At 37.4% G+C, this 23808-nt stretch overlaps 1 protein-coding gene across 1 annotated transcript in view; it reads left to right on the top strand.

Moving 5' to 3' along the window:
• Positions 1–23808, top strand: part of SYN3 (synapsin III) — a 694683-nt gene that overhangs the window by 84766 nt on the left and 586109 nt on the right. The window contains exon 2 of the mRNA XM_053718968.1: positions 4483–4540. Within this exon, the coding sequence (XP_053574943.1) occupies positions 4483–4540 (58 nt within the window). The remainder of the gene's footprint in view (positions 1–4482; positions 4541–23808) is intronic.

Raw genomic sequence — 23808 nt, 5'->3', positions numbered from 1 at the left:
ACACGTTTTATGTAATGCTCTAGGTTATTTGAATTAATTGCACTCTCTATTACCTGCTATATGAATGTTCGGTCCTTATATATTTATTTCTCATGGCTTTGGAGTCACAGAGGCAGGATACCCCTGTTGAGAGTTCTACTATAAAAGGCTTTTGTCACTGGATCGGGGGACAGTGCTGAGATGTGCCTGCGGAGGTGACTTCTGAACATTCTTCAGCTTTAGACTGTGTCTCCCAGGCAGTCTGTCCCTCACTGTATCTTACCCTCTTTATGCACAGACAGTAAAGTCATACAGCTCCCAGATCCTCTGGCCTGGGACACAAGGAATGTCCCCAGTGGGTAATAACATTCACACAGCCCATACACAGAGCTCTATAGATAAGTCCACTTAGCAATACTCGCTGCATATTGTTCTATTCTGTTATGGAAAGAAATGTGTTTACTCATGCTAATAGGTTGCAATTAAAGAAGAAGAACGCCTAGGGTTAGGTTCTATTCCTTAACGGATTTGTTTTCTTGGTATTTTTTTATTTAAAAAGGAGCAGCAACACACTACTAGAATATAGCTGGCTACACATATATGCATCTTATCATTGGCTCACCTGATGTGTTCAGCTAGCTCCCAGAATTGCATTACTGCGCTGCAGCTGACATCAACCATAGATTTAACCATTTGTGCAGGGATTAAAAACATTGTTTTATACAAAAAGAGTAGTATAATAAAATGCTGTTACACATTTGAGCAATGTCATTTCAGGATTACTTTCTTTATAACTGATTCAGCGTATGAGATTTTTTTAGCTTCATAACCGTTTTCCAAATGGGTTAAATCAACAATGAGATGTTAATTTGTGTTTTGCAAATACTTTTTTTCCATTATCACTTGTCCTGTTATGATAGTGTATAACTTCTATGAAATGTTATGTTTTTGAGAGCTTTATAGCATTGTGGGCTGCATTTATCATCCACGGGTGGACAGGGGCAGACATATTCACCCCTGTCCGTCTGACCTCTTCTCTAGAGGGCAGCAATCTGCTGCCCGCATTTAACATTGCATACGAGCGCTCCTTTGGGCTTGTGTGCAACCCTGCCCCCTGCCTGTACACAGCCAATCACGTGCGGGCAGGAGCTGTCAATCTCCCCGGTGGGAAGAGAGCGGAACATAGAAATTCTCCTGCTAAAAGTAAGAGAACAGGGTTGATCTGATGACCACTGCTTAATAAATAACAACTGCAGATTCGCTTTTGCGAACCTGCAGTCAAAGTGGAGAAAAGGGTTTAATAAATCTAGCCTCGTGGGTCAAATTCTATTGGTGTTTTTGTAGGTGTGTCTTTTTAGTTCCATTGATGGAGCGTAATATTATTCAGGTGTATTTGCATTTACATTCTTATCTTCTGTCTTTTTACTCTTTATTCAAGATAAAAAAAATCCCATTACAGTGATCTGTATTAGTTCAAACATGAAGACAAGATGCTTCCAACATCTGTCTTTTTAAATATATTGTTACTCAAATAAAATGTGTTACTATTTACTCAGATACTGTGCAGTACTCTTGTTATTTTGTAATCTTTACACTTATACCAGAGTGGTGTCAGTGACACATGTGTTTATAGTAAGATCCCGCTAAACATTGTGTATGCCCTACAAAAAAATGGCGCTCTAAATGAAACCGGTATGAAAAGATTGTGATAAAAAAAAAACAGGACTGACACATTTTAAGTGTAGGGACAACTTTAACCAAAAGGATAATTAAAAAAGTGCTGCCTATAAACAATGAAAATTATCGATTGATATTGCATTGACATTGAAAACAGCTCATCGACAGCTGTTAATGTGCATATTATTATAAAACAAAAGATTGTGATCAACCCCAGAAATTGTTTCTAAATCAGATAGATATAAGTGTTTATTAGCATTAAGTACCCAATTCTCTAAAGCTCTATGACCTGGCAAGATTATTTAAAGGGACAGTCTACTTTTTGTTTATTATTATTGTTTAAAAAGCTAGATAATACCTTTACTACTTATTTCCCAGTTTTGCATAACCACCATTGTTATATTAATATACTTTATAAACTCTGTTTGTTTCTAAGCCTCTGCAGGCCGCCCCTTTTCTCAGTGCTTTTTATTAGCTTATTAAGCTTGCACAACAGCAGATAGTTCTAGTTCATGTGTGCCAAATAAATAACAATGTGCCATGGCCCACTTCCTGCTTGAAGCCCCTCAGTGCCACTTCCTGCTTGAAGCTCCTCAGTGTCCCAGACATGGAACACCCAGACATGCCCACAGACCACCTGTAACCCCACCCCTCTACATGTAACAACGTTTCTCACATGTGAGGCCCCACAACAAATTACTGGCGGCCCCCTGCCCACAAGCTTTTAACCTCCAATCAGGGACGGAACTACCATTGGTGCAACAGGTGCAGTGGCACCAGGGACCAAGAGCTGTAGGGGGGCCATAAAAGCCAGCCTATGCATAGGCATATACCAAATGTGTACAATCCTAATGCAGGGAAGCCTTTTATTAGTACAATTTGCAGGTCCATCTGTCTATCCTCAAAAATCTTTATATTGAGCAGAATGTATTTTATTACTTTTGCTTTTTATTGAGTTACCACAAAATGTCTCTGCTCATAATACTCCTCGAGCGCAAAATAGTTATCTCCCAAAAAACAATAAACAATCATTATCACCTTGCGATATCATAGTGAAAACAAAATGCACACAATAAAAAACAAAATGGAGACAACATGGGTTAATCGATAATTTAATCTGTTGAATGGTCTGTATGTTGATTGATTTCTTTTAATAGTGAGTAATAATGTGTGCAATTACCCTGTTGTGCTCTACGACAATAGAGATATGTGTGTCTTTCTTAGGAATGTAAACATTGTGGGTACAATGGACCATATGTGTTTGTAAAGTTATTGATTTCACAATTTTTTTTATAAGTTAAAAGCTATTAATGTTACTTTTTAGCTTTGAATTAGTTGAGTAGGAAGCATTTGTATCTGCTTGTTGATGTTGCTTCTTGGCGGTGGTAATGTCAGTATTTTTAGCGCATCTGCAGAATCTATATCTTTTTGGGGTGCTCGGAAATAAGTGGAAAAGTGATGCCTGGGGGTTTAACAATATCTTGCAAAACTGATCATGAAACGGACTTATTATGATAGTATCAACATAGAAAACGGCTTATCGTCAGCCATTCATTTGCAGATAATTAATCAAAATGATAGATTATGATAAATCCCTTGTGATTAATGCCTTGTTTAACCCCAACTAACACATAGGTTAAACTACATGATTTGAACCTTCATATCTGAGAATAATTTTGTAATGAAAACTGCAGCTTTATGTTGACAAATGAGCATATTGTTTTATGTTTATTTATTTTACTGATTTCCCTGTCCCCCAGAACAAAAACAACCCTGCTTACCAATCACAAGCTAATATTTATATATAGCACAAACTCTGTTTGCAGATGTGCTGTTGAGAGAGACTGGGGAAGCCTGTCCTTATCTCTTCCCTTAAAGGGACACTGAACCCAATTTTTTTCTTTTGTGATTCAGATAGAGCATGCAATTTTAAGCAACTTTCTAATTTACTCCTATCATCATTTTTTCTTTGTTCTCTTGCTATCTTTATTTGAAAAAGAAGGCATCTAATCTATTTTTGGTTCAGTACCCTGGGCAGCACTTGTTTATTGGTCGGTTAAATTAATCCACCAATCAGCAAGAACAACCCAAGTTGTTCACCAAAAATGGGCCGGCATCTAAACTTACATTCTTGCTTTTCAAATAAAGATACAAAGAGAATGAAGAAAATGTGATAATAGAAGTAAATTAGAAAGTTGCTTAGAATTGCAGCATGCTCTATCTGAATCACAAAAGAAAACATTTGGGTTTAGTGTCCCTTTAAGGTGGTGTAGCACTGATTTAACTTAGTTACTATTGCAAAGAATGCTTCTCCTCTCATGATTGTTATTGCAAAACTGAAAATCCACCTTTTACAAACATGTGACTGCTGAGAATCTTAGGGAGGAGGGTGAAGTAAACAAAAGCTTACATAAATTGCCTTAAATGTATTAACCCAAACCTCCCTGGGAGAAAGTGAAACAAGCACAATTTTTAGATGTATTTTATAGCAATATGGAGCAAAATAAATAATGAATGCATTTGCAATAATGTTTCACTTGCAATAATGAAATATTTTATACGTTATTGAATCTCAAGTTTAATGGTCCTTTAAGGCCTGCTCAGAAATCATAAACACTATAGCAAAACACTGGCCGTGTTCTGCTCTGGAGCTGCATTGCTTGTAGCTCCCATGCGGGACTATATCTATGTGCTTAACAGAGGTTAAACACATAGGGGTCAATCATAATGAAATTATTCTAAACAAAATGTTTGCCTATTAGCCACATGACGATAACCTAACAGGAAATCAATATAACTTTATTTTTTTATTTCTTTCCATAACAGGGCCAAGTATTTCAAAGGAAAGAAGGTGAATAAAGAGTATGAGATTCGGGTGGAGCAGGTAAGTGTCAGTATGGTCAATGCACAGCTGCTGTCTCACTGAGGACCATGATTTACTAATGGGACAGTTTGGTCAAAACTTTTCCCCCCTTTAATTTGTTCCCAATGACCACTTTACCTGCTGGAGTGTATTAATTTGTTTGCAAGTATTTAATTTACCCTTACATTGGCATTTGAAATAGTTGATTTAGCCTGTGGTATCCCCACCTATTCTGGAAGTTTCTGGCCTTAGGTCCAAGCTATAGATAAGCTGTGTAAACACAGCCAGCAGAAGAAATTACTCTCCCAGTGAGGTATACAAGAGATAAGGTAATAAAGTGTTAATTTTCCATTGTTCTCTCCAAGTATTAGTATTTGGTTTACGGACAGATATAAGATAAAGAAGCATGTATATGTACACAATGTGATAAATTAATGACATCTGATTATACCTACAAGCTAAGGCTGCACGATTAATAGCATATGCGATTTAAAACCGTGATTAATCGCCGCTATTTAAAAACCGCGAGAGTATGCAATATTTGCTAAAAAAAAATCCTCAGACGTGGCTGTACTGCATTAATTTGTATGAGATTTATTGCAAACCAGCCCAATCTAGTGGTTGCCTTTAGCACACATTTGTAAAATGACTGTTTTACGTTCACTTTCTGTTTGTGATCTCAGTAGCAGCCGATCAAAGTCTAAAAGCAGAGCCCATGCAGGAGAGTGAAGAGGAGGGAAAGCCACTTACTTATATTTCCCCCTAGGGACGTTTGCAGTCTGAAACTTAGGGTATGTAATCATTATGGAACCTTCCACACAATCTCCTGCTCTCTGAGAAATGGCTCAAATACATAGCAGATGCAGTTAACCCCACGGCTGCCAAAAAGGCTAAAACTGCAGTCCCCTCTGCTAGCTAGCTGGTGGGTTACCTGCATCTACAATGTATTTGATATCAGCAAGGCACAGCATTTCTGAAGGGAGCAACCCCCCACCCCTACTGCTATATGTCTGTATTGGATTCCTGGACAGGAGCAGGGCTCATTTTCAGTCAAGATAAAATGTTTAAAAAAAGAAGAAAAAATAAATATATATATACATACACATTCACACATATAAACCATGGGGCGCGATCCGATATAGATTGTAGTTTGCGGCGCAAGCGAGGGATCCCGCGTCGCCCGCAGTTTCAGCTCGCAACTCGAGCTATCCCATATATGGCGCCGTCAGATGCTAACGTGCCGTAAGTCTGACAAACCAGCAATGTCCAGAAATCTGCGCAAGTACAAATTTCTGGCGTCGCCAGTGACTTGCGGCACGTTAGAAACTGCCGGCGCCTACTAAAGTCTAAATCACCCGCACTGTCTAACACGCCTCCCTAACATAGCCCGACAAGTCTAACACGCCTCCCTAACATAGCCCGACACGTCTAACCCTCTATCCGCTATCCCCCCTCACTAGCCTAACAATAAAATATGTATTAACCCCTTAACCGCCGCTACCTAATAAAGTTATTAACCCCTAAACCGGCGCCAGCTATATTAAATCTATAACCCCCTAAAGTGAGCCCCTAACACCGCCGCCATCTACCTTACCTACCCCCTAAAGTGAGCCCCTACCCCGCCGCTATCTATTTTATAATTATTAACCCCTAATCTAATCCCCCTACCCCGCCGCCATCTATATTAAATTATTCAACCCCTAAAATACTAAACTATCCCTACCACTAAACCTAAGTCTAACCCTACAAATAGCCCTGAAAAGGGCTTTTTGCGTGGCATTGCCCCAAAGTAACAGCTCTTTTGCCAGCCCTTAAAAGGGCTTTTTGCGGGGCATACCCCAAAGTAACAGCTCTTTTGCCAGCCCTTAAAAGGGCTTTTGGCGGGGCTTTGTCACAAAGTAAACTGCTCTTTTGCCTACAATCTACATCCCCCTACACCGCGGCCACCTATAATAAATGTATTAACCCCTAATCTAATCCCCCTACACCGCCGCCAGCTATATTAACTATATTAACCCTAATTATATTAGGGTTAATATAGTTAATATAGTTATTATATTATATATATTAACTAAATTAACCCTAATTATATTAGGGTTCATATAGTTAATATCATTATTATATTATATATATATATGAAGTATAATAACCCTATCTAACTCTAACATCCTAACTAAACTCTTATTAAAATAAATCTAATATTAATATTATTAATTAAAATATTCCTATTTAAATCTAAATACTTACCTATAAAATAAACCCTAAGATAGCTACAATATAATTAATAATTACATTATAGCTATGTTAGGGTTTATATTTATTTTACAGGTAAATTGTTAATTATTTTAACTAGGTATAATAGCTATTAAATAGTTATTAACTATTTAATAGCTACCTAGTTAAAATAATTACCCAATTACCTGTAAAATAAATCCTAACCTAAGTTACAAATACACCTACACTATCAATAAATTAAATAAACTACAAATATCTATCTAAAAATACAATTAAATAAACTAAACTAAATTACAAAAAAAAACAAACACTAAATTACAAAAAATAAAAAAAAGATTACAAGATTTTTAAGCTAATTACACCTATTCTAAGCCCCCTAATAAAATAATAAAGCCCCCCAAAATAAAAAAATTCCCTACCCTATTCTAAATTAAAAAAAGTTCAAAGCTCTTTTACCTTACCAGCCCTTAAAAGGGCCTTTTGTGGGGGCATGCTCCAAAGAAAACTGCTCTTTTGCCTGCAAAAAAAAACACAATACCACCCCCCAACATTACAACCCACCACCCACATACCCCTAATCTAACCCAAACCCCCCTTAAATAAACCTAACACTACCCCCCTGAAGATCTCCCTACCTTGTATTCACCCAGCCGGGCCGAACCGATCCAGGCGATGTGTTCCAGCAAGCGGCAGTGAAGTCTTCATCCATCCGGGTGATGTCTTGAAGCAAGCGGCAGAGAGTCTTCTTCCATCGGCGACGTCTTCAAGCAAATCGGCATCTTCAATCTTCTTATTTCGCTCCTCCGCCGCGGAGCATCCTTCCGGCACGACGACTTCCCGACGAATGAGGTTCCTTTAAATGACGTCATCCAAGATGGCGTCCGCCGAATTCCGATTGGCTGATAGGATTCTATCAGCCAATCGGAATTAAGGTAGAAAAATCTGAATGGCTGATTGAATCAGCCAATCAGATTCAAGTTCAATCCGATTGGCTGAACCAATCAGCCAATCGGATTGAACTTGAATCTGATTGGCTGATTCAATCAGCCAATCAGATTTTTCTACCTTAATTCCGATTGGCTGATAGAATCCTATCAGCCAATCGGAATTCGGCGGACGCCATCTTGGATGACGTCATTTAAAGGAACCTCATTCGTCGGGAAGTCGTTGTGCCGGAAGGATTCTCCGCGGCAGAGGAGCGAAGTAAGAAGATTGAAGATGCCGATTTGCTTGAAGACGTCGCCGATGGAAGAAGACTCTCTGCCGCTTGCTTCAAGACATCGCCCGGATGGATGAAGACTTCACTGCCGCTTGCTGGAACACATCGCCTGGATCGGTTCGGCCCGGCTGGGTGAATACAAGGTAGGGAGATCTTCAGGGGGGTAGTGTTAGGTTTATTTAAGGGGGGTTTGGGTTAGATTAGGGGTATGTGGGTGGTGGGTTGTAATGTTGGGGGGTGGTATTGTGTTTTTTTTGCAGGCAAAAGAGCAGTTTTCTTTGGGGCATGCCCCCACAAAAGGCCCTTTTAAGGGCTGGTAAGGTAAAAGAGCTTTGAACGTTTTTTAATTTAGAATAGGGTAGGGAATTTTTTTTATTTTGGGGGGCTTTATTATTTTATTAGGGGTCTTAGAATAGGTGTAATTAGCTTAAAAATCTTGTAATCTTTTTTTTATTTTTTGTAATTTAGTGTTTGTTTTTTTTTGTAATTTAGTTTAGTTTATTTAATTGTATTTTTAGATAGATATTTGTAGTTTCTTTAATTTATTGATAGTGTAGGTGTATTTGTAACTTAGGTTAGGATTTATTTTACAGGTAATTGGGTAATTATTTTAACTAGGTAGCTATTAAATAGTTAATAACTATTTAATAGCTATTATACCTAGTTAAAATAATTAACAATTTACCTGTAAAATAAATATAAACCCTAACATAGCTATAATGTAATTATTAATTATATTGTAGCTATCTTAGGGTTTATTTTATAGGTAAGTATTTAGATTTAAATAGGAATATTTTAGTTTATAATATGAATTAGATTTATTTAATAAGAATTTAGTTAGGGGTGTTAGTGTTAGATAGAGTTAATATAGTTTATATAAATACTATAGTAACTATATTAACTATATTAACCCTAATATAATTAGGGTTAATATAGTTAATATATATAATGTAATAACTATATTAACTATAATATACTTAGGGTTAATATAGATAATATAGCTGGCGGCGGGGTAGGTAGATTAAATTAGGGGTTAATAATTTTAATATAGATGGCGGCGGTGTAAGGGGTTCACATTAGGGGATAGATCAGTTAGATGGTGGCGGTTTTAGGGGCTCACAGTAGGGGGTTAGTTTATGTAGATGGCGACGGTTTAGGGGTTAAATACTTTATTATGGATTGCGGCGGGGGATCGCGGTTGACAGGGAGATAGACATTGCGCATGCGTTAGGTGTTAGGTTTATTTTAGCAGCCAGTTTAGGGAGTTACGGGGCTCCAATAGTCAGCGTAAGGCTTCTTACGGCTGCTTTTTGTGGCGAGGTGAAAATGGAGTAAGATTTCTCCATTTTCGCCACGTAAGTCCTTACGCTGTATATTGGATACCAAACTGCGCGGGTTTGGTATACCTGCCTATGGCCCAAAAAACTACGGGCGACGGCAGAAATATACGCGCGTAACTTCTAGGTTACGCCGTATATAGGATACCAAACCCGCGCAATTAATGGTGTCGCCGACTTTTGCGAGCGACGATTTTTATCGGATCGACCCCCATATGTGTGTGTGTGTAACTGTGTATGTGATTATATATACTGTATATATGTGTATGTGTGTATATATATATATATATATATATATATATATATGTATATACACACACACACACACACACATGTGGTTTGTATTTTGATGCTCCCAGAGTGTATTGGACATTCAGAAACATATACATTAAGATTCTGTAGTCTTAAATAAAACATTTTATTGAAAAATTAAGGTGTTATAGTCATTTATAAGAAAAATGCGATTAAATCTCAATCGCAATTTTTTGGGTCCAAAATCGCGATTTTCATTTTTGCCCATGTCGCCCAGCCCTAGTACAAGCTCAATCCATTTTATTAGGTTGTGGCTTCAAAACACAAAATCGGCTATTTCATATACACAAATAAACATTAAAAAGCAAAGTCTCATACATTTTATACTCTGCAGTTGGTAAAAAAGTAATTGGAAACACATTAAGGGTAAAACAAATTTACAGCTGTCCCTTTAACCTCTTGACTGCCTTAGAGGGCTGCAACTCACTGCACTACACAATGCACTGCAGCCGTCTTTTGCAGCTGAGGAGTTAATAAACGAAGGCTGCATTTATATTGCTGTTGCCAATAGCAACTGAAATTGCTGCTGCTAAATTATGTAAATTTTACATATATTGACAAAATTGTTCCAGAATCTATGTAATTTTTTTATATTTACTTTCATTATCAAAATGTAATTGGAGAGACACTAAAACAAGTTTTTATTGTCTTATCTTTGTTTTACTATTCCCCCCCCTCCGACTACCCGCTTCAAAACTCTTTTGTTTCTTGATGTGACATTTTCAATGCTTATCCAATAGGCATTCTAGCCATGGGGCACTGCAAAAAAAAGTTGCAGAGCTGCTCATGAGCTCTAATCAGCTATAAATCCTCTGACCCAGATGGTCCAATGCAAAAACGTCACCTCAAGAAAAAAAAGAGGGCATCAGTTTAAGAAAATGTCTGATTTTTGTTTTCCCTTTTTGGCTTGCTAAATACTAATGTTACTGGTTTAAATTTTCAACTAACGCTACGAAGTGTACAGCGAAGGGATGCCCTTTACAATAGTATTACAAATTTGAAACACTTTTAAAATTTAAACACACACATATTCATTAAGAACATGAGAATAGTTTAAATGTTGTTATCTCTAAAATTCTATATATGTAAAATATAACTATAAATATGAATATAAAATGCATTAAATAAAGGAATAATATTTATTTTCATGTGCCCCAACTGTGATCACCCCTGCTTTTCCCACAATCACACCCTCCCCAGCTCCACACGGTCCCACCCATTGTCTGCCCAGCCATACCACGTCACATCCCAACTCCACCCATAACATGCATAGCCTCGCCCCTTCTGTTGTGGCTCCACCCACAGAACCCTACTAGTAGGCCGCCAGGAAGTGCTCCTATATGTCCTTTCTGGAAACCACTATATTTATTAAAGTAATAAATAATTATATAAAGATATCGCTTTAAACCATGAAGAAAAAATGTATTAACACAATTTTAATGTTTTTCTTAAATGTTTCAGATAGATCATTCAATTTTAAAAATGTTGGAGCTGTTTGCAAAAAATTTAATAAAATTCAGCAGGTACAATGTTCCTTTAAAGGGAAAAGAAAAAAGATTTTGACTCAGATAAGAACCATAGGCCCAACAAGTTTTTACAATATTTCATAAACGTTCATAAAAGTATTCCTTTGGTGATGATCATTTCTCAAGAGTGAGTACTTGTCTGAAGTATTATATAGCAGCAGTTTAGCAACAATGTTTATAACAATGTTGTACATTGGGCAAATACTGTTTCAAACTTTCCATCTAGTGCTCAAAAGTGTCTAACTTTTAACATTTTTGAGCACTAGATGGCAGCATAATGTATAATGTATAACCGTGTTAAAAACATTGTTGAAAAACTGCTGTCAGATAGTTCTCTGTAATCTTTGTAGAAAATGTATGTAAATAGGAGACAGCAAAAATTAACCTTGCACGGAGTGATGGGAAATAAAGAGATTATTGTATCTGAAATAGCTGTTTTTGCTGATTGAACCCCCGTAATAAATAGTATTTCAATACCCAACTATTGGTGTTTTTGTATACTGAGAAATAACATGAGCAGGTCTGCTCTTTCTGCAGACTCAGTCCATTTAAATTGACACATCCTTGACAACAATATGTGATTGTTTAATTGAGTATATCCAAAAATAAACCTATATTTAATGCTCTGCATCTGATATAACAACTAATGTGTCAATTTAATAATTTATTAAATATATTTAAATATATTTGTGTTTCTACTGCAGTTGAGTCATTCACCAGTGAAGTTGGCACGTGCAAAACACGTTTTTTTATTCCATGGAGTTGCTAAGCAACATACTCTGAGAGGATTTTTTTTCTAAACACTACCAATTGCGTAACATTAAAATAAGTTAGTGTAGGGTTACACTTACTACCAACACTTGACAAAATTACGTGCACTTGTAAAAGGGAATAAGGATGTTTATAAACTTTCAGCAAAAACAACGCTGCACATAGTTTAAACCAGCCAACTCTATTAGCTCATTCTGGCTCAGATTGCATTAGACACCATTCATTTTAAACACTAATTCAGAGGGAGCACAATGGCTCTTAAGACTGTTGCTTCTTAAAGGGACATTATACACTATATTTTTCTTTGCATAAATGTTTTGTAGATGATCTATTTGTATAGCCCATACAGCTTTTTTTTTTTTTTTTTTTTTTTTTACAAAAAATGTATAGTTTTGCTTATTTTAAATAACATTGCACTGATTTTCAGACTCCTAACCAAGCCCCACAGTTTTAAGAGAATACTGACGTATACCTACCCCAGCTTGCTTCTGTTTGTGTAAAGGGTATTTTCATATGCAGAGGAAGGGGGGTGCCTGTTTTTTTTTGCTATCGAACCACTTGCAGTGGGTGTTCCAGCTAACCTTTTCAACAAGCCTGGAAGAAGCCAACACAGGTTAAACGTATGCCGGCAATCTCAGTCTGTATCTGAGTTTCAGGAGGCACGCATCTTCACAGCCAGCGCAGGAGGATTGCCCAGTATTCGGAGCCTAAAAGAACCAGCGGCGGTGTGAGTGTGTAGAAGGAGGCATGTTGGGACATTGGCACGGTATCCCTCCAGTGTTATTTAGCACTGGGATCGCCTGGTGGTTGGCCGCGTAGAGGTCGAGCTCCTTCCAGAATCACCTCCACCATTTTCTTTCAAATCATCGGTAACGCTGAGAAGTTTGGCAGCTGAAGTGATTTGTGCAAAGGCATCGGCCACCGTTTGGATTATAATTTACATCCTTTCCTCTGCCGGATGGTTTGTGTTCAGTCTACAGAATTCACAGAACTTTGTGACATATGCTTATTTACCTTTGGACAGTACGATAAGTATTAGTTGTCAGTGATTGGCAATGTTTAGCGTCTACATTTTTAGCATATCATAAGTTTCTATGTTTTGTTAGCTGTGTAACCTCCTTTTCTTTGGTGTGTGTTTTAGTGGGTTACTTTATATCCCACATTATTTACTTCATATTTTGTCTATGTACACTGTGCACAGTATGATTGTTTTTTTGTGTCTATGTGCAACAATCTAAGTAAAATAATTATTTGACTAAGAGTGCTGCTATAAGGTATCTTTATTTCCTTGTCTATTTTATAATTAATTATTTCTACCTTAGCACCGATATTACCATATATCTTACAGTCATTAAGTTTTATTGACCTGAGCAAAGTGATTTCTTTACTTTACTAAACTGGGTTTTATACTGGATGTTTAGATCAGTATCTGTACATATTATTCTTTATAGTAGTGTATTACATGCTGTTAATGAAAATTGTTCTATACTGTCCCTTTAAATACTGGCTTCAGGCTTGTTCATGTGAGCTTGTAACATAAGAGCTGCCTATACCGCTTGATAAATGGAGCTCTATGTGTTAAACCCCCTCAATGTTAAAGCATAGTTAAAGCATCACTTACGAGCCACAGAAAACTGCAGCCTCTGAGCACTTGCACAACGGGATCATGTGACTGCTGCTGCTGATTGCATCACTGGCTGTATCTGCTAGGGACCTGCAGGGCTCTGCAAATGATACTTTAAGTATGTGTAATCCTTTTGCAGAGGTTAAACACATAGAATTGCAGGGTCAATAGAATTAAAATTACATGCACTAACGAATTGGAGCACTTTTTTTTTTTTTTTACAATAATGTCCTATTAATCCAGCTATGTTATAATAATTTTATATTTAGTTTTGCATTATTACTAAAAAAGCAAAAACCTAATGCATCTTTATTTTTTATAGAAAAAAATCTTTGATCTTTGGAGAAGTGAATAATAACAGGCCCATTTATCAAGCTCCGTATGAAGCTTGAAGGGCCGTGTTTCTGGCGGGTCTTCAGACTCGCCAGAAACACAACTTATGAAGCAGCGGTCTAAAGACCGCTGCTCCATAACCCTGTCTGCCTGCTCAGAGCAGACGGACAGGAATCGCCAGAAATTGACACCCCCCTGCTGGTGGCCGATTGCCCGCGAGTCAGCAGGGGGCGGCATTGCACAAGCAGCTCTTGTGAGCTGCTGGTGCAATGTTAAATGCGGAGAGCGTATTGCTCTCCGCATTTAACGAGGTCTTGCGGACCTGATCCGCAGTGTCGGATCAGGTCCGCAAGCCCTTTGATAAATGGGCCTGTAAGTCTCATTTGTTGCTGGAAATTAATCAGCAATCTCACAGTAACAATGTAACATACGTTTGCCAGGCACCTCCTGCTGTTGTGTTACACAAATTTAAAGAGCTCAAAACTGTTACATTGCATTCAAGGGAAAATTGAATCCGTTTAACATGACATTTGTAAAGAAAAATATAAATGCTTTAACCTCTTTAGTGCGGTTGATGAGATGTGGTCGTCATCTACACAATGAGGCCCATTTATCAAGCTCCGTATGGAGCTTGAAGGGCCGTGTTTCTGGCGAGTCTTCAGACTAAAGACCGCTGCTCCATAACCCTCTCCGCCTGCTGTGATGAGGCAGATAGGAATCGCCGCAATTCAACCCGATCGAATACGATCGGGTTGATTGACACCTCCCTGTGTTTCTAATAAAGTAAAATCAAAATGAAATGTTCACTATTCAGATAGAACATTCAATTTTGCTTACTTCTCTTGATAAACACTTAGAGGCTTATTTATCAAAGCGTCAATTGTGCTGCATTCGCCGGCACCAATACACTCGCCTAACATCGCTGCCGCGGACCTGAATGCGCTCTCCATAGTTACCAAAAAAGCTGTCAAAAAGCCGCGCAACAAGTACGGGGCGATGAGCAGTGGACTGTTGTTAACTAACAGTCATCAATCTCTCTGCTCTTCGGCTTTTTGCCAGCTTTATTTGTATACTGTCACTAAACACCCACACTATACTAAACTGATTAACCCCTATACCGCCGCTCCCGGACCCCGCCGCAACTAAATAAAGTTATTAACCCCTAAACCGCCGCTCCCGGAGCCCACCGCCACTCTAATAAAGTTATTAACCCCTATTCCTCCGCTCCCAGAGCCCACCGCCACTTACATTATACTTATTAACCCCTAATCTGCCACCCCCTATCCCACTGCGACCTACATAAAGTTGTTAACCTCTATCCTGCCGCTCCCGGAGCCCACCGCAACTAAATACATTTATTAACCCCTAAACCACCAGCCCAACAACCCTCTAACTTTATATTAAATATTAACTCATTCCTATCTTACATTTAAACTTAGCTTTAGAATTAAATTAAACTATATTAAATTAATAATTAACCTACCCTAACTGTTATACTAAATTACATTAAACTATATTAAACTACTAATTAACCTACCCTAAGTATTATACTAAAATTACATTAAACTATATTAAATTAATAATTAATCTAACCTAACTTTTATACTAAAATTACATTAAACTACAAATTAAATGAACTATATTATATATTTAAACACCTAACCCTACTCAAATAATTTAAATCTACACTAAAAAATTACTAAGTTACCAAAAACTAACACCTAAGTTACAAAAAATAACAAACACTAAGTTACACAAAAAATAAACACTAAGTTACAAAAAATAACAAACACTAAGTTACACAAAAAAAAAAAATACTAAGTTACAAAAAATGAAAAAAGAAATTATCAAAGCTTTAAACTAATTACACCTAATCTAAGGGCCCTATAAAAATAAAAAGCCCCCCCCCCCAAATAATAAAACCCCTAACCTACAATAAACTACAAATAGCCCTTAAAAGGACCTTTTGCAGGGCATTGCCCCAAAGAAATTAGCTCTTTTACCTGTAAAAAAAAAAAAATACCCCCCAACAGTAAAACCCACCACCCACACAACCAACCCCCAAATAAAAAGCTAACTAAAAAAAACCTAAGCTCCCCATTGCCCTGAAAAGGGTATTTGGATGGGCATTGCCCTTAAAAGGGCATTTAGCTCTATTGCGGCCCAAGTCCTAAACTAAAACTAAAACCCACCCAATAAACCCTTAAAAAATCCTAACACTAACCCCAGAAGATTTACTTACAGTTTTGAAGATCTGACATCCATCCTCCAAGAAGCCGGGAGAAGTCCTCAACGAAGCGGCCAAAGATGAGCTCTTTTTGATGCCAATGGAATCATTATCAATTGCTTTCATTGTTTACCGATAGTACTTTTTACATTATTGGTTTGTTGAAATATGCCCCTATATTTAACATGTGCCAGTCCTGTGTATGAGGCAAATTTTCACTTTTTGAATTCCATAGACTTGATAAAACTCAGACAACACTTTTAAATTTTTTAACGAGTACCCCAAAAAGTAACTGATTTTGCACACAGGCAAAACACACTGGATTCACCCATTGTTATACTAGATAACATTCAGTTGCAGTCACCAGATACAACCACTATCTGCTCAATAAATGAATTAAAGTTTAAAAATGTAATAATAGATGCTTTTACATTAATAAAAAATAGCAAGATCAATATCCCAACACATACACATGCCCACTGTACTGATTGTATCCCTGATAAAATCCCTTAAAGAGACATACATAAATATATCTATGGGTTTGGGACGCAATAGGTTAATTCCACCTGTTAGCATCACTATTACTGAAATGGATCACTCAACATACAGGCTCCGCAACCTATGATGCAATCGCTAAACCCCAAACTCCCCAATATGTTTGTCCGTCATGTAGATTTGTGAGCCTCAAGTGATCTGCACAATTTGTATTTGATACTATGCTTTTTCTGATCTATAGTGTGGTCTGGAGAACTCAAACAGGGTGTCACGCACCCTTATAGTGTGACTCGATAGCTATGGTATTAGTCTGCCCAGACTCCTCACAACAACTAGCTGTGCCAAAGTTCTGCCCAGTTGACTGTTTGATGCCAAGAACATGCTGGCAGCAAAACAACTGCATTTTATTGCATGTTGCTATTAGAGCCTTGGCAAAAGGAATTACACTGAAGTGCTGCAAGTCTTGGACTTTGTTAAATGACAGGGTAATGTGCGCCAGCCTTACAGACGATGACAAAGTCTTGCTGCTCATTTTCATGTCTAAATATTGACAATATGTATTGCAGAACTGTAGCCCTCATCTAGCCCTGATACTTGTTATATACATTCTGCCTCAGAAACCTTGTGCCCTCCCCCAATGTACCCCAACCCAACCCCTCCCTAGTTATTATCCTCAAGCTAATTTTAGCACAAACGTTCTATTCATTGAATTCTTCTGCTAACAAACGCGGAGGACAAAAACAGGGCAGAATAGCGGGAAGATTGTCAAGAAAAACAACAACAACGGATAAATATGTAAAAGTTGAGAAATGACCTGTACGAAATAGGGAGGTTAGATGAGCAGGATAGTCAACCATTCAGTGTCTCATGCCCACTAATTCACTGATGGGTACAAGATATAGCAGAAGTCATATAAAAATGGGGCCATAAGTCACTTCCCTTAGCCACATAGACCCCTATAATATTATCATCATTATTATTATTATTAGTTATTTGTAGAGCGCCAACCGATTATGCAACGCTAAAAACATGGGTCTAATAGGCAAGGTAACAATTATGAGAGACAAAAGGATAGAGGGCCCTGCCAGGAGTTTTACTTTTGTAAATCAGCTCTCATGAAGGTGATCTACAAAGCAGCTAGGCTCTTAGGCTTACATGTTAAGGGGGTTGAAGGGGATAACTAAATTTGGAGAGGAACTAAGATAGGAACATTTTAGTGTATATTATATACATCCCTGAACAGTAGAGTCTTTAAGGAGCGCTTGACAGTTAGGGAGAGAGTCGTGTAGAGCGAGGCAGAGACTTCCACAAAATAGGGGCCAGTCTGGAAAAGTCTTGTAGACAGGAATGTGAGAAGGTAACAAGAGAGGAGGAAAGAAGGAGGCCATGAGCAGAGCGAAGGAGACGGGAGGGAGAGTATTTAGTTCTTTGTACAGATGCTTTTCACGTAAAGGGACACTCAAGTCAAAATAAACTTTTATGATTCAGAAAGAGCATGCAGTTTAAAGGCACTTTCCAACTTACTTCCATTATCCAATTTTGCACTGATGATTGTTGATAACTGCTTTGTCTTTAGTCTTTATTATGAGGATGTCACAATTAATTTTAGTAGATCATGTATTCATGACTTTTGCACCTTCCCTGTTAACCGAGGGGTCTCACAGGTGTATACATTTTTTTTATTATTTTTTATTGTTGTTGTGAAAGAAGTACTTTGTAAGTCCCTTCTTTTAGTAATCTAAACCTAGAGTAGAATAGGTTAAAACAATTGCCATTTTGACAATAATAACCATAGGATGTCAAAACAGTATAACGTGACCCCTTTATTTGAAGCAGGAGATTCTCCTCATTTCTATAATAGGTCTTATATCCCCTCAAGGCTCCAGTGAGTCTGATTTTGGGGTGGCCAAAAAAGAGTGTATAACAGAGTCCAACTATGTACAAGTCTGGGGGCATTTCCTTTCTCTTGACTCCCACATTGCCTTTCCATGACCATACAGTAGCCCCTTGACTGTGGCTCAAGTACCCACAATGGCACAAATGCTTCAGGTTTAGAATCCAACAACCCTAAAGTGTCAACTTTATACCTATTGCCTAAAGTACATAAAAATAAATCTAAACCACCGGGGAGACCGATAGTCTCCAGTATTGGGAGCTTATGCGAACAGGCTAGCAGATTTCTAGATCTTTACCTACGTGACATCGTCTTGTCCCTTCCATCTTATACTAGGGATACCATGGATATCCTAAGTAAAATTAATGATATCACCTTGGAAGAGGATACAATACTCATCACATGTGATGTGGAGTTATTGTATACATCCATTAATCACGATAAGGGCTGTGAAGCAGTCAAATATTTCTTAGAGATGAAATCCAATGAGGACAAGGAATGTAATGAATTCATCTTACAGCTGTTGAAATTTGTCCTTAGACATCTTTTTTTTTTTTCTTTAATGATAATTTTTATTTACAGATCCAGGGCACCGCAATGGGCTCTTCATGTGCCCCCACATATGCTAACATTTATTTTGGGTGGTGGGAGCGAGAAGTTGTGCTTGAGGAAAATTTACACGAATATACCAAACATATTAGCTTGTGGAGCAGATACATAGACGACCTGTTAATTATTTGGACAGGAAGTTTGAGTGAGTTCAAAGAATTTATCAATATATTGAACACTAATGATCTGAACCTTAAACTCACTTACAATACTAGTGTACAACAGGTTGAATTCTTGGATGTAATCATTTTCAAAGATGAGAATAACAAACTTAAAACAGATCTCTATAGAAAAGAAACTGCTACTAATTTATTGTTACAATTTGATAGATGTCACACATCACAGACCAAGAAAGCTATCCCAACTGGGGAATTTCTCAGAATTAGAAGAAATTGTACTGGAGATACTATCTTTTACCAAAGAGCTAAGGAGCTTAAAAAACGATTAAAGGAAAGAGGTTATACACGCAAGATAATACGTATTGCCTTCCAAAGAGCAAAGAGAACACCCAGAGACTTACTCTTAACACCTAAGATCAAAACCAACAGGGTGGATGAAACAGTGAGATTTGTCACAACTTTCAACGCAGATCATGAAACCATCAACAGAATACTTAATAGTCATATTAATATTCTCAAATCGGACAAATTAATATCACAAAGTATTGGTGACAGAATCAAAACCAGTTGGAGGAGGGCAAAGTCACTTTGTAAGAAAAAGACCAAGTAATAGGAATATATGTGGTACCTACTCATGTGGTGGTTGCAGCTTTTGCAAATACATTCATAATGAAAGGGAATTCAGTACTACAACAGGAACCAAATGCATTTATGGATTTGCAAATTGCAAAACTAAGAATGTTGTGTACTGTCTTCTATGTAACTGTGGAAAAAGGTACATAGGAATCACAACACGTGAACTCCATGTGAGATTGGGGGAACATATTAATAGTATTAAGAATTGTGAATCTGATAAAAAGAAAGACAAAAATTTGACCCCTGTTGCAAGACACTATTTGTACCAACATGGGACCAGACCACTTCTAAAAGTATGTGTGTTGCAAGTTATCAAACCGGGCATAAGAGGCGGTGATATTGAATCCATGCTACTTCAAGCCGAATGTAGATGGATCTTTTGTTTAAACACAATTGTACCATATGGTCTGAATGAACAGGATGGTTTTGGATCTTTTCTGTGATATACTATTGATATAAAGTAAATATTGACACACTAATTACAGTATATTTGGTTTCTTAATCCTCATTATGACCTATATCTATTACAAAAATTATGTGGCCACACAGTGACATTCGCTGATTCGATAACATTAAATATATTAACCTGTTCTAAGACCTCCTACATACATGTATTAACTAACATATATGCTTATTAAGTTATGGAGAGATGTCTAGGGACTTTATAACAAATACACGATTCTGGATTTTTGTTACCCTTATTTTGGAAGTGTCAGCATTATGAATATCATATTATTATCTTTTGTCCTCTTTATTGGACTCACTGGTATCCTTTATGATTTGACCTACCAGAGCGCATGTTCTGTCATTGCAAGCTTACCGTGATCTACCTATTATCATACTGGAGACACAATAATATGCTTCTTTAAACACTATTAACACATTGTGATCATATGCATTTTTACATGCCACCCTCATTATGTGATCCGGGTAATACTTTCATATATCATTTTCCACCTTAAAGATGAATGGTGGTTTTTTGCTATGACAATTGGTCATATTTGGAGGTTTCCGAATTTTTAGTAATTTGATGGGAATGAAATAACCCGCATTTGAAAGAGAATATCTTCTGTCTCCTATTAGAAACTATTTTTGTCCTCTTTAGTTAGACGTTATTAGTATCCATGATGACGTGATGATCAATGATATCACATTATCTGTGGATTCTGATAGTATTCATAGTGACAGTGGTGAACCAACTATCAGACTGGTTGCACAATAATATGCGATTTCTAGTACTATTAACATTATGCGTTAATCTGCATCTGTACACGCTATTAATATTATGTGATCTGATCAACATTCGCATATACGCTAAATATTTTGTCATTTCAGATGTGTTTGACACCCTGCGTGTCTGTTGATAACAGAGGAGGATGACGTCATGATTGACGTTTCACACATGTGACAGGTTCATGACCAATGAATGCTGGTCACTCGTGATAGGCTGCAACATGTGGGTGTGTAACCATACTCCACAGCGATTGGCTAATCAAAGTATAAAGACAAGGAGGCGATCCCGGATTGGGTTAGCCTTTGAGAAAGCCGTGTTAATGGCAAAATGCGCATCAGGCGTGTTTGGGGGCAATATCCACTATTATAGTCTAGTTTTTCTAAAATAATTGGTTACATTTTGGGCTCATACCCTACCCTATACCGCAGTCACACAGAGCGGTGCTTACGTTTGCTCTACATTGCATGTTATAGTTAATTTGTGGCGAGGTCAATCCCCCTTTTTTAGGTAATTTCCTTCGCAATTTTTGAGCGATATTTGGTTTGCACTGAGCTTGTGTGGTTTGCGGTTTAATTCAGTTTCAATATACTTAGATTTTTTCATTGATTTTTTCAGCGGATGTTTGTCACCCTATGTACATTATTTTTTAATCTAAGTTTTAATGCACACACTATGCATTCATTTTATTTTTAATTACAGGTAGCCCTCAGTTTACGCCGGGGTTAGGTTCCAGAAGGAATGGTTGTAAATCGAAAAAGTTGTAAATTGAAACCCAGTTTATAATGTAAGTCAATGGGAAGTGAGGGAGATAGGTTCCAGGCCCCTCTCAAAATTGTCATAAGTAACACCTAATACATAATTTTTAAAGCTTTGAAATGAAGACTTTAAATGCTAAACAGCATTATAAACCTAATAAAATAATCACACAACACAGAATATATAATTAAACTAAGTTAAATGAACAAAAACATTTGCTAAACAGCATTATAAACCTAATAAAATAATCACACAACACAGACTTCACTTGCATTTTTCTGCAAACAGTTCTTTCTATGCATTCCAATCTGGACTGATTTATAGACAGGAAGCTCTTGTTCCTTTGAAATCTGCTCAATAGCTCAGGTCTGGTTAAACTGATTAATTTCAGCTTGCTTGGCTTTGCTGCAACACAAGCGGACAGTTCCACCTACTGTCTATTTTAATAAATGCACTGCTTCTCAATGCTTTACAATAGCAGTCACATGACTGGAAAAAAAGGTTGTTATTCTGAAACGGTGTAAATTGAACCGTTGTAAAACGAGGGCCACCTGTATTTCTATTAAAAGCTATGTTATATTAGATCCCTGATATAGGTGATCTTCCTTGTCATTCTTTAACACATATCGAACCGCCATTTCAAGAGTGCTAGGATACTGTCACTTTCCCTTCCTTTTTACCTTTATTCATGACTGACAGTTAGCACCCCCTTCAAATATTTTTGGACAATTGACCTCATTTGATTACATTTTGATAGTATGACTATCAAATAATATAAGAAGCAAATGTATTGTTAGTATCAGAGTAAAGTATTAAGGGGTCTCTTTATAGATTTACTTTGAGTTTCCCACCACAAAGACTTTCAATTAGAATCCAGGCTATAAATAGTATACTATAGGACAGGAGAAAATAAGCTCTTAACATGACTGGGTGTGAAGATGAGCTCTGTGGTGAAGATGAGCTCTGTGGTGAAGATGAGCTCTGTGGTGAAGATGAGCTCTGTGGTGAAGATGAGCTCTGTGGTGAAGATGAGCTCTGTGGTGAAGATGAGCTCTGTGGTGAAGATGAGCTCTGTGGTGAAGATGAGCTCTCTGGTGAAGATGAGCTATGTGGTGAAGATGAGCTCCGTGGTGAAGATGAGCTCTGTGGTGAAGATGAGCTCTGTGGTGAAGATGAGCTCTGTGGTGAAGATGAGCTCTGTGGTGAAGATGAGCTCTCTGGTGAAGATGAGCTCTGTGGTGAAGATGAGCTCCGTGGTGAAGATGAGCTCTGTGGTGAAGATGAGCTCTGTGGTGAAGATGAGCTCTGTGGTGTATGAGGATTCAGTTACCATAGCAGAGAGATGTCAAGATGACGAGACTTTAACAAGTTCAAGGTAACTCTTATTAGCTCATGAAATATAAATATTTCTTGAAGTCCGCAGAAAGATGAAACGATAGACACCTCTCCCTCTCTCTCCCTCTCCGGAACCTCGTGGCACTTCAATTAGAATCTGGACAGACTTTAATCTGTTTCCCCAATGTCTGTTTGATTTCACACACCGAGCTGTCTAGTTTGTCTTCCTTTTAGAAACTGTGTTCCTAATTTTGCCTTGGAAACTTGGAAGGTTGCCAAGTACCAAAAAGCTAACTATTAACCTTTTCACTGAATCATACATGAAAATATGGGATTGCACAGAACCTTATACTGATCAGTCAGGTCAGTCAACACATCATCTTTTTTAACCTTTTAAGACTTTAAAATATATTTCCTTCTTGTTTTTTGTTTTTTTAATTGTACACTGTTAAACTTTACCAAATTGTAACTGTTGTATTACAGAAAAGATGCAAGAAATATCAACATTTTCTCTTACTTGTTTTCCTCCTATCTTTTGTGTTCTCACTTTTAAAGCTTCTATGTATTAACCATATCCTTCCCTATTTATCATGTTAATATTCTGAATGCATTTGTATGTTAATTAAT

Source organism: Bombina bombina, chromosome 6, assembly GCF_027579735.1.
Source record: "Bombina bombina isolate aBomBom1 chromosome 6, aBomBom1.pri, whole genome shotgun sequence".
Classification (NCBI taxonomy): Eukaryota; Metazoa; Chordata; class Amphibia; order Anura; family Bombinatoridae; genus Bombina; species Bombina bombina.
This window is presented reverse-complemented; position numbering and strand designations above follow the sequence as displayed.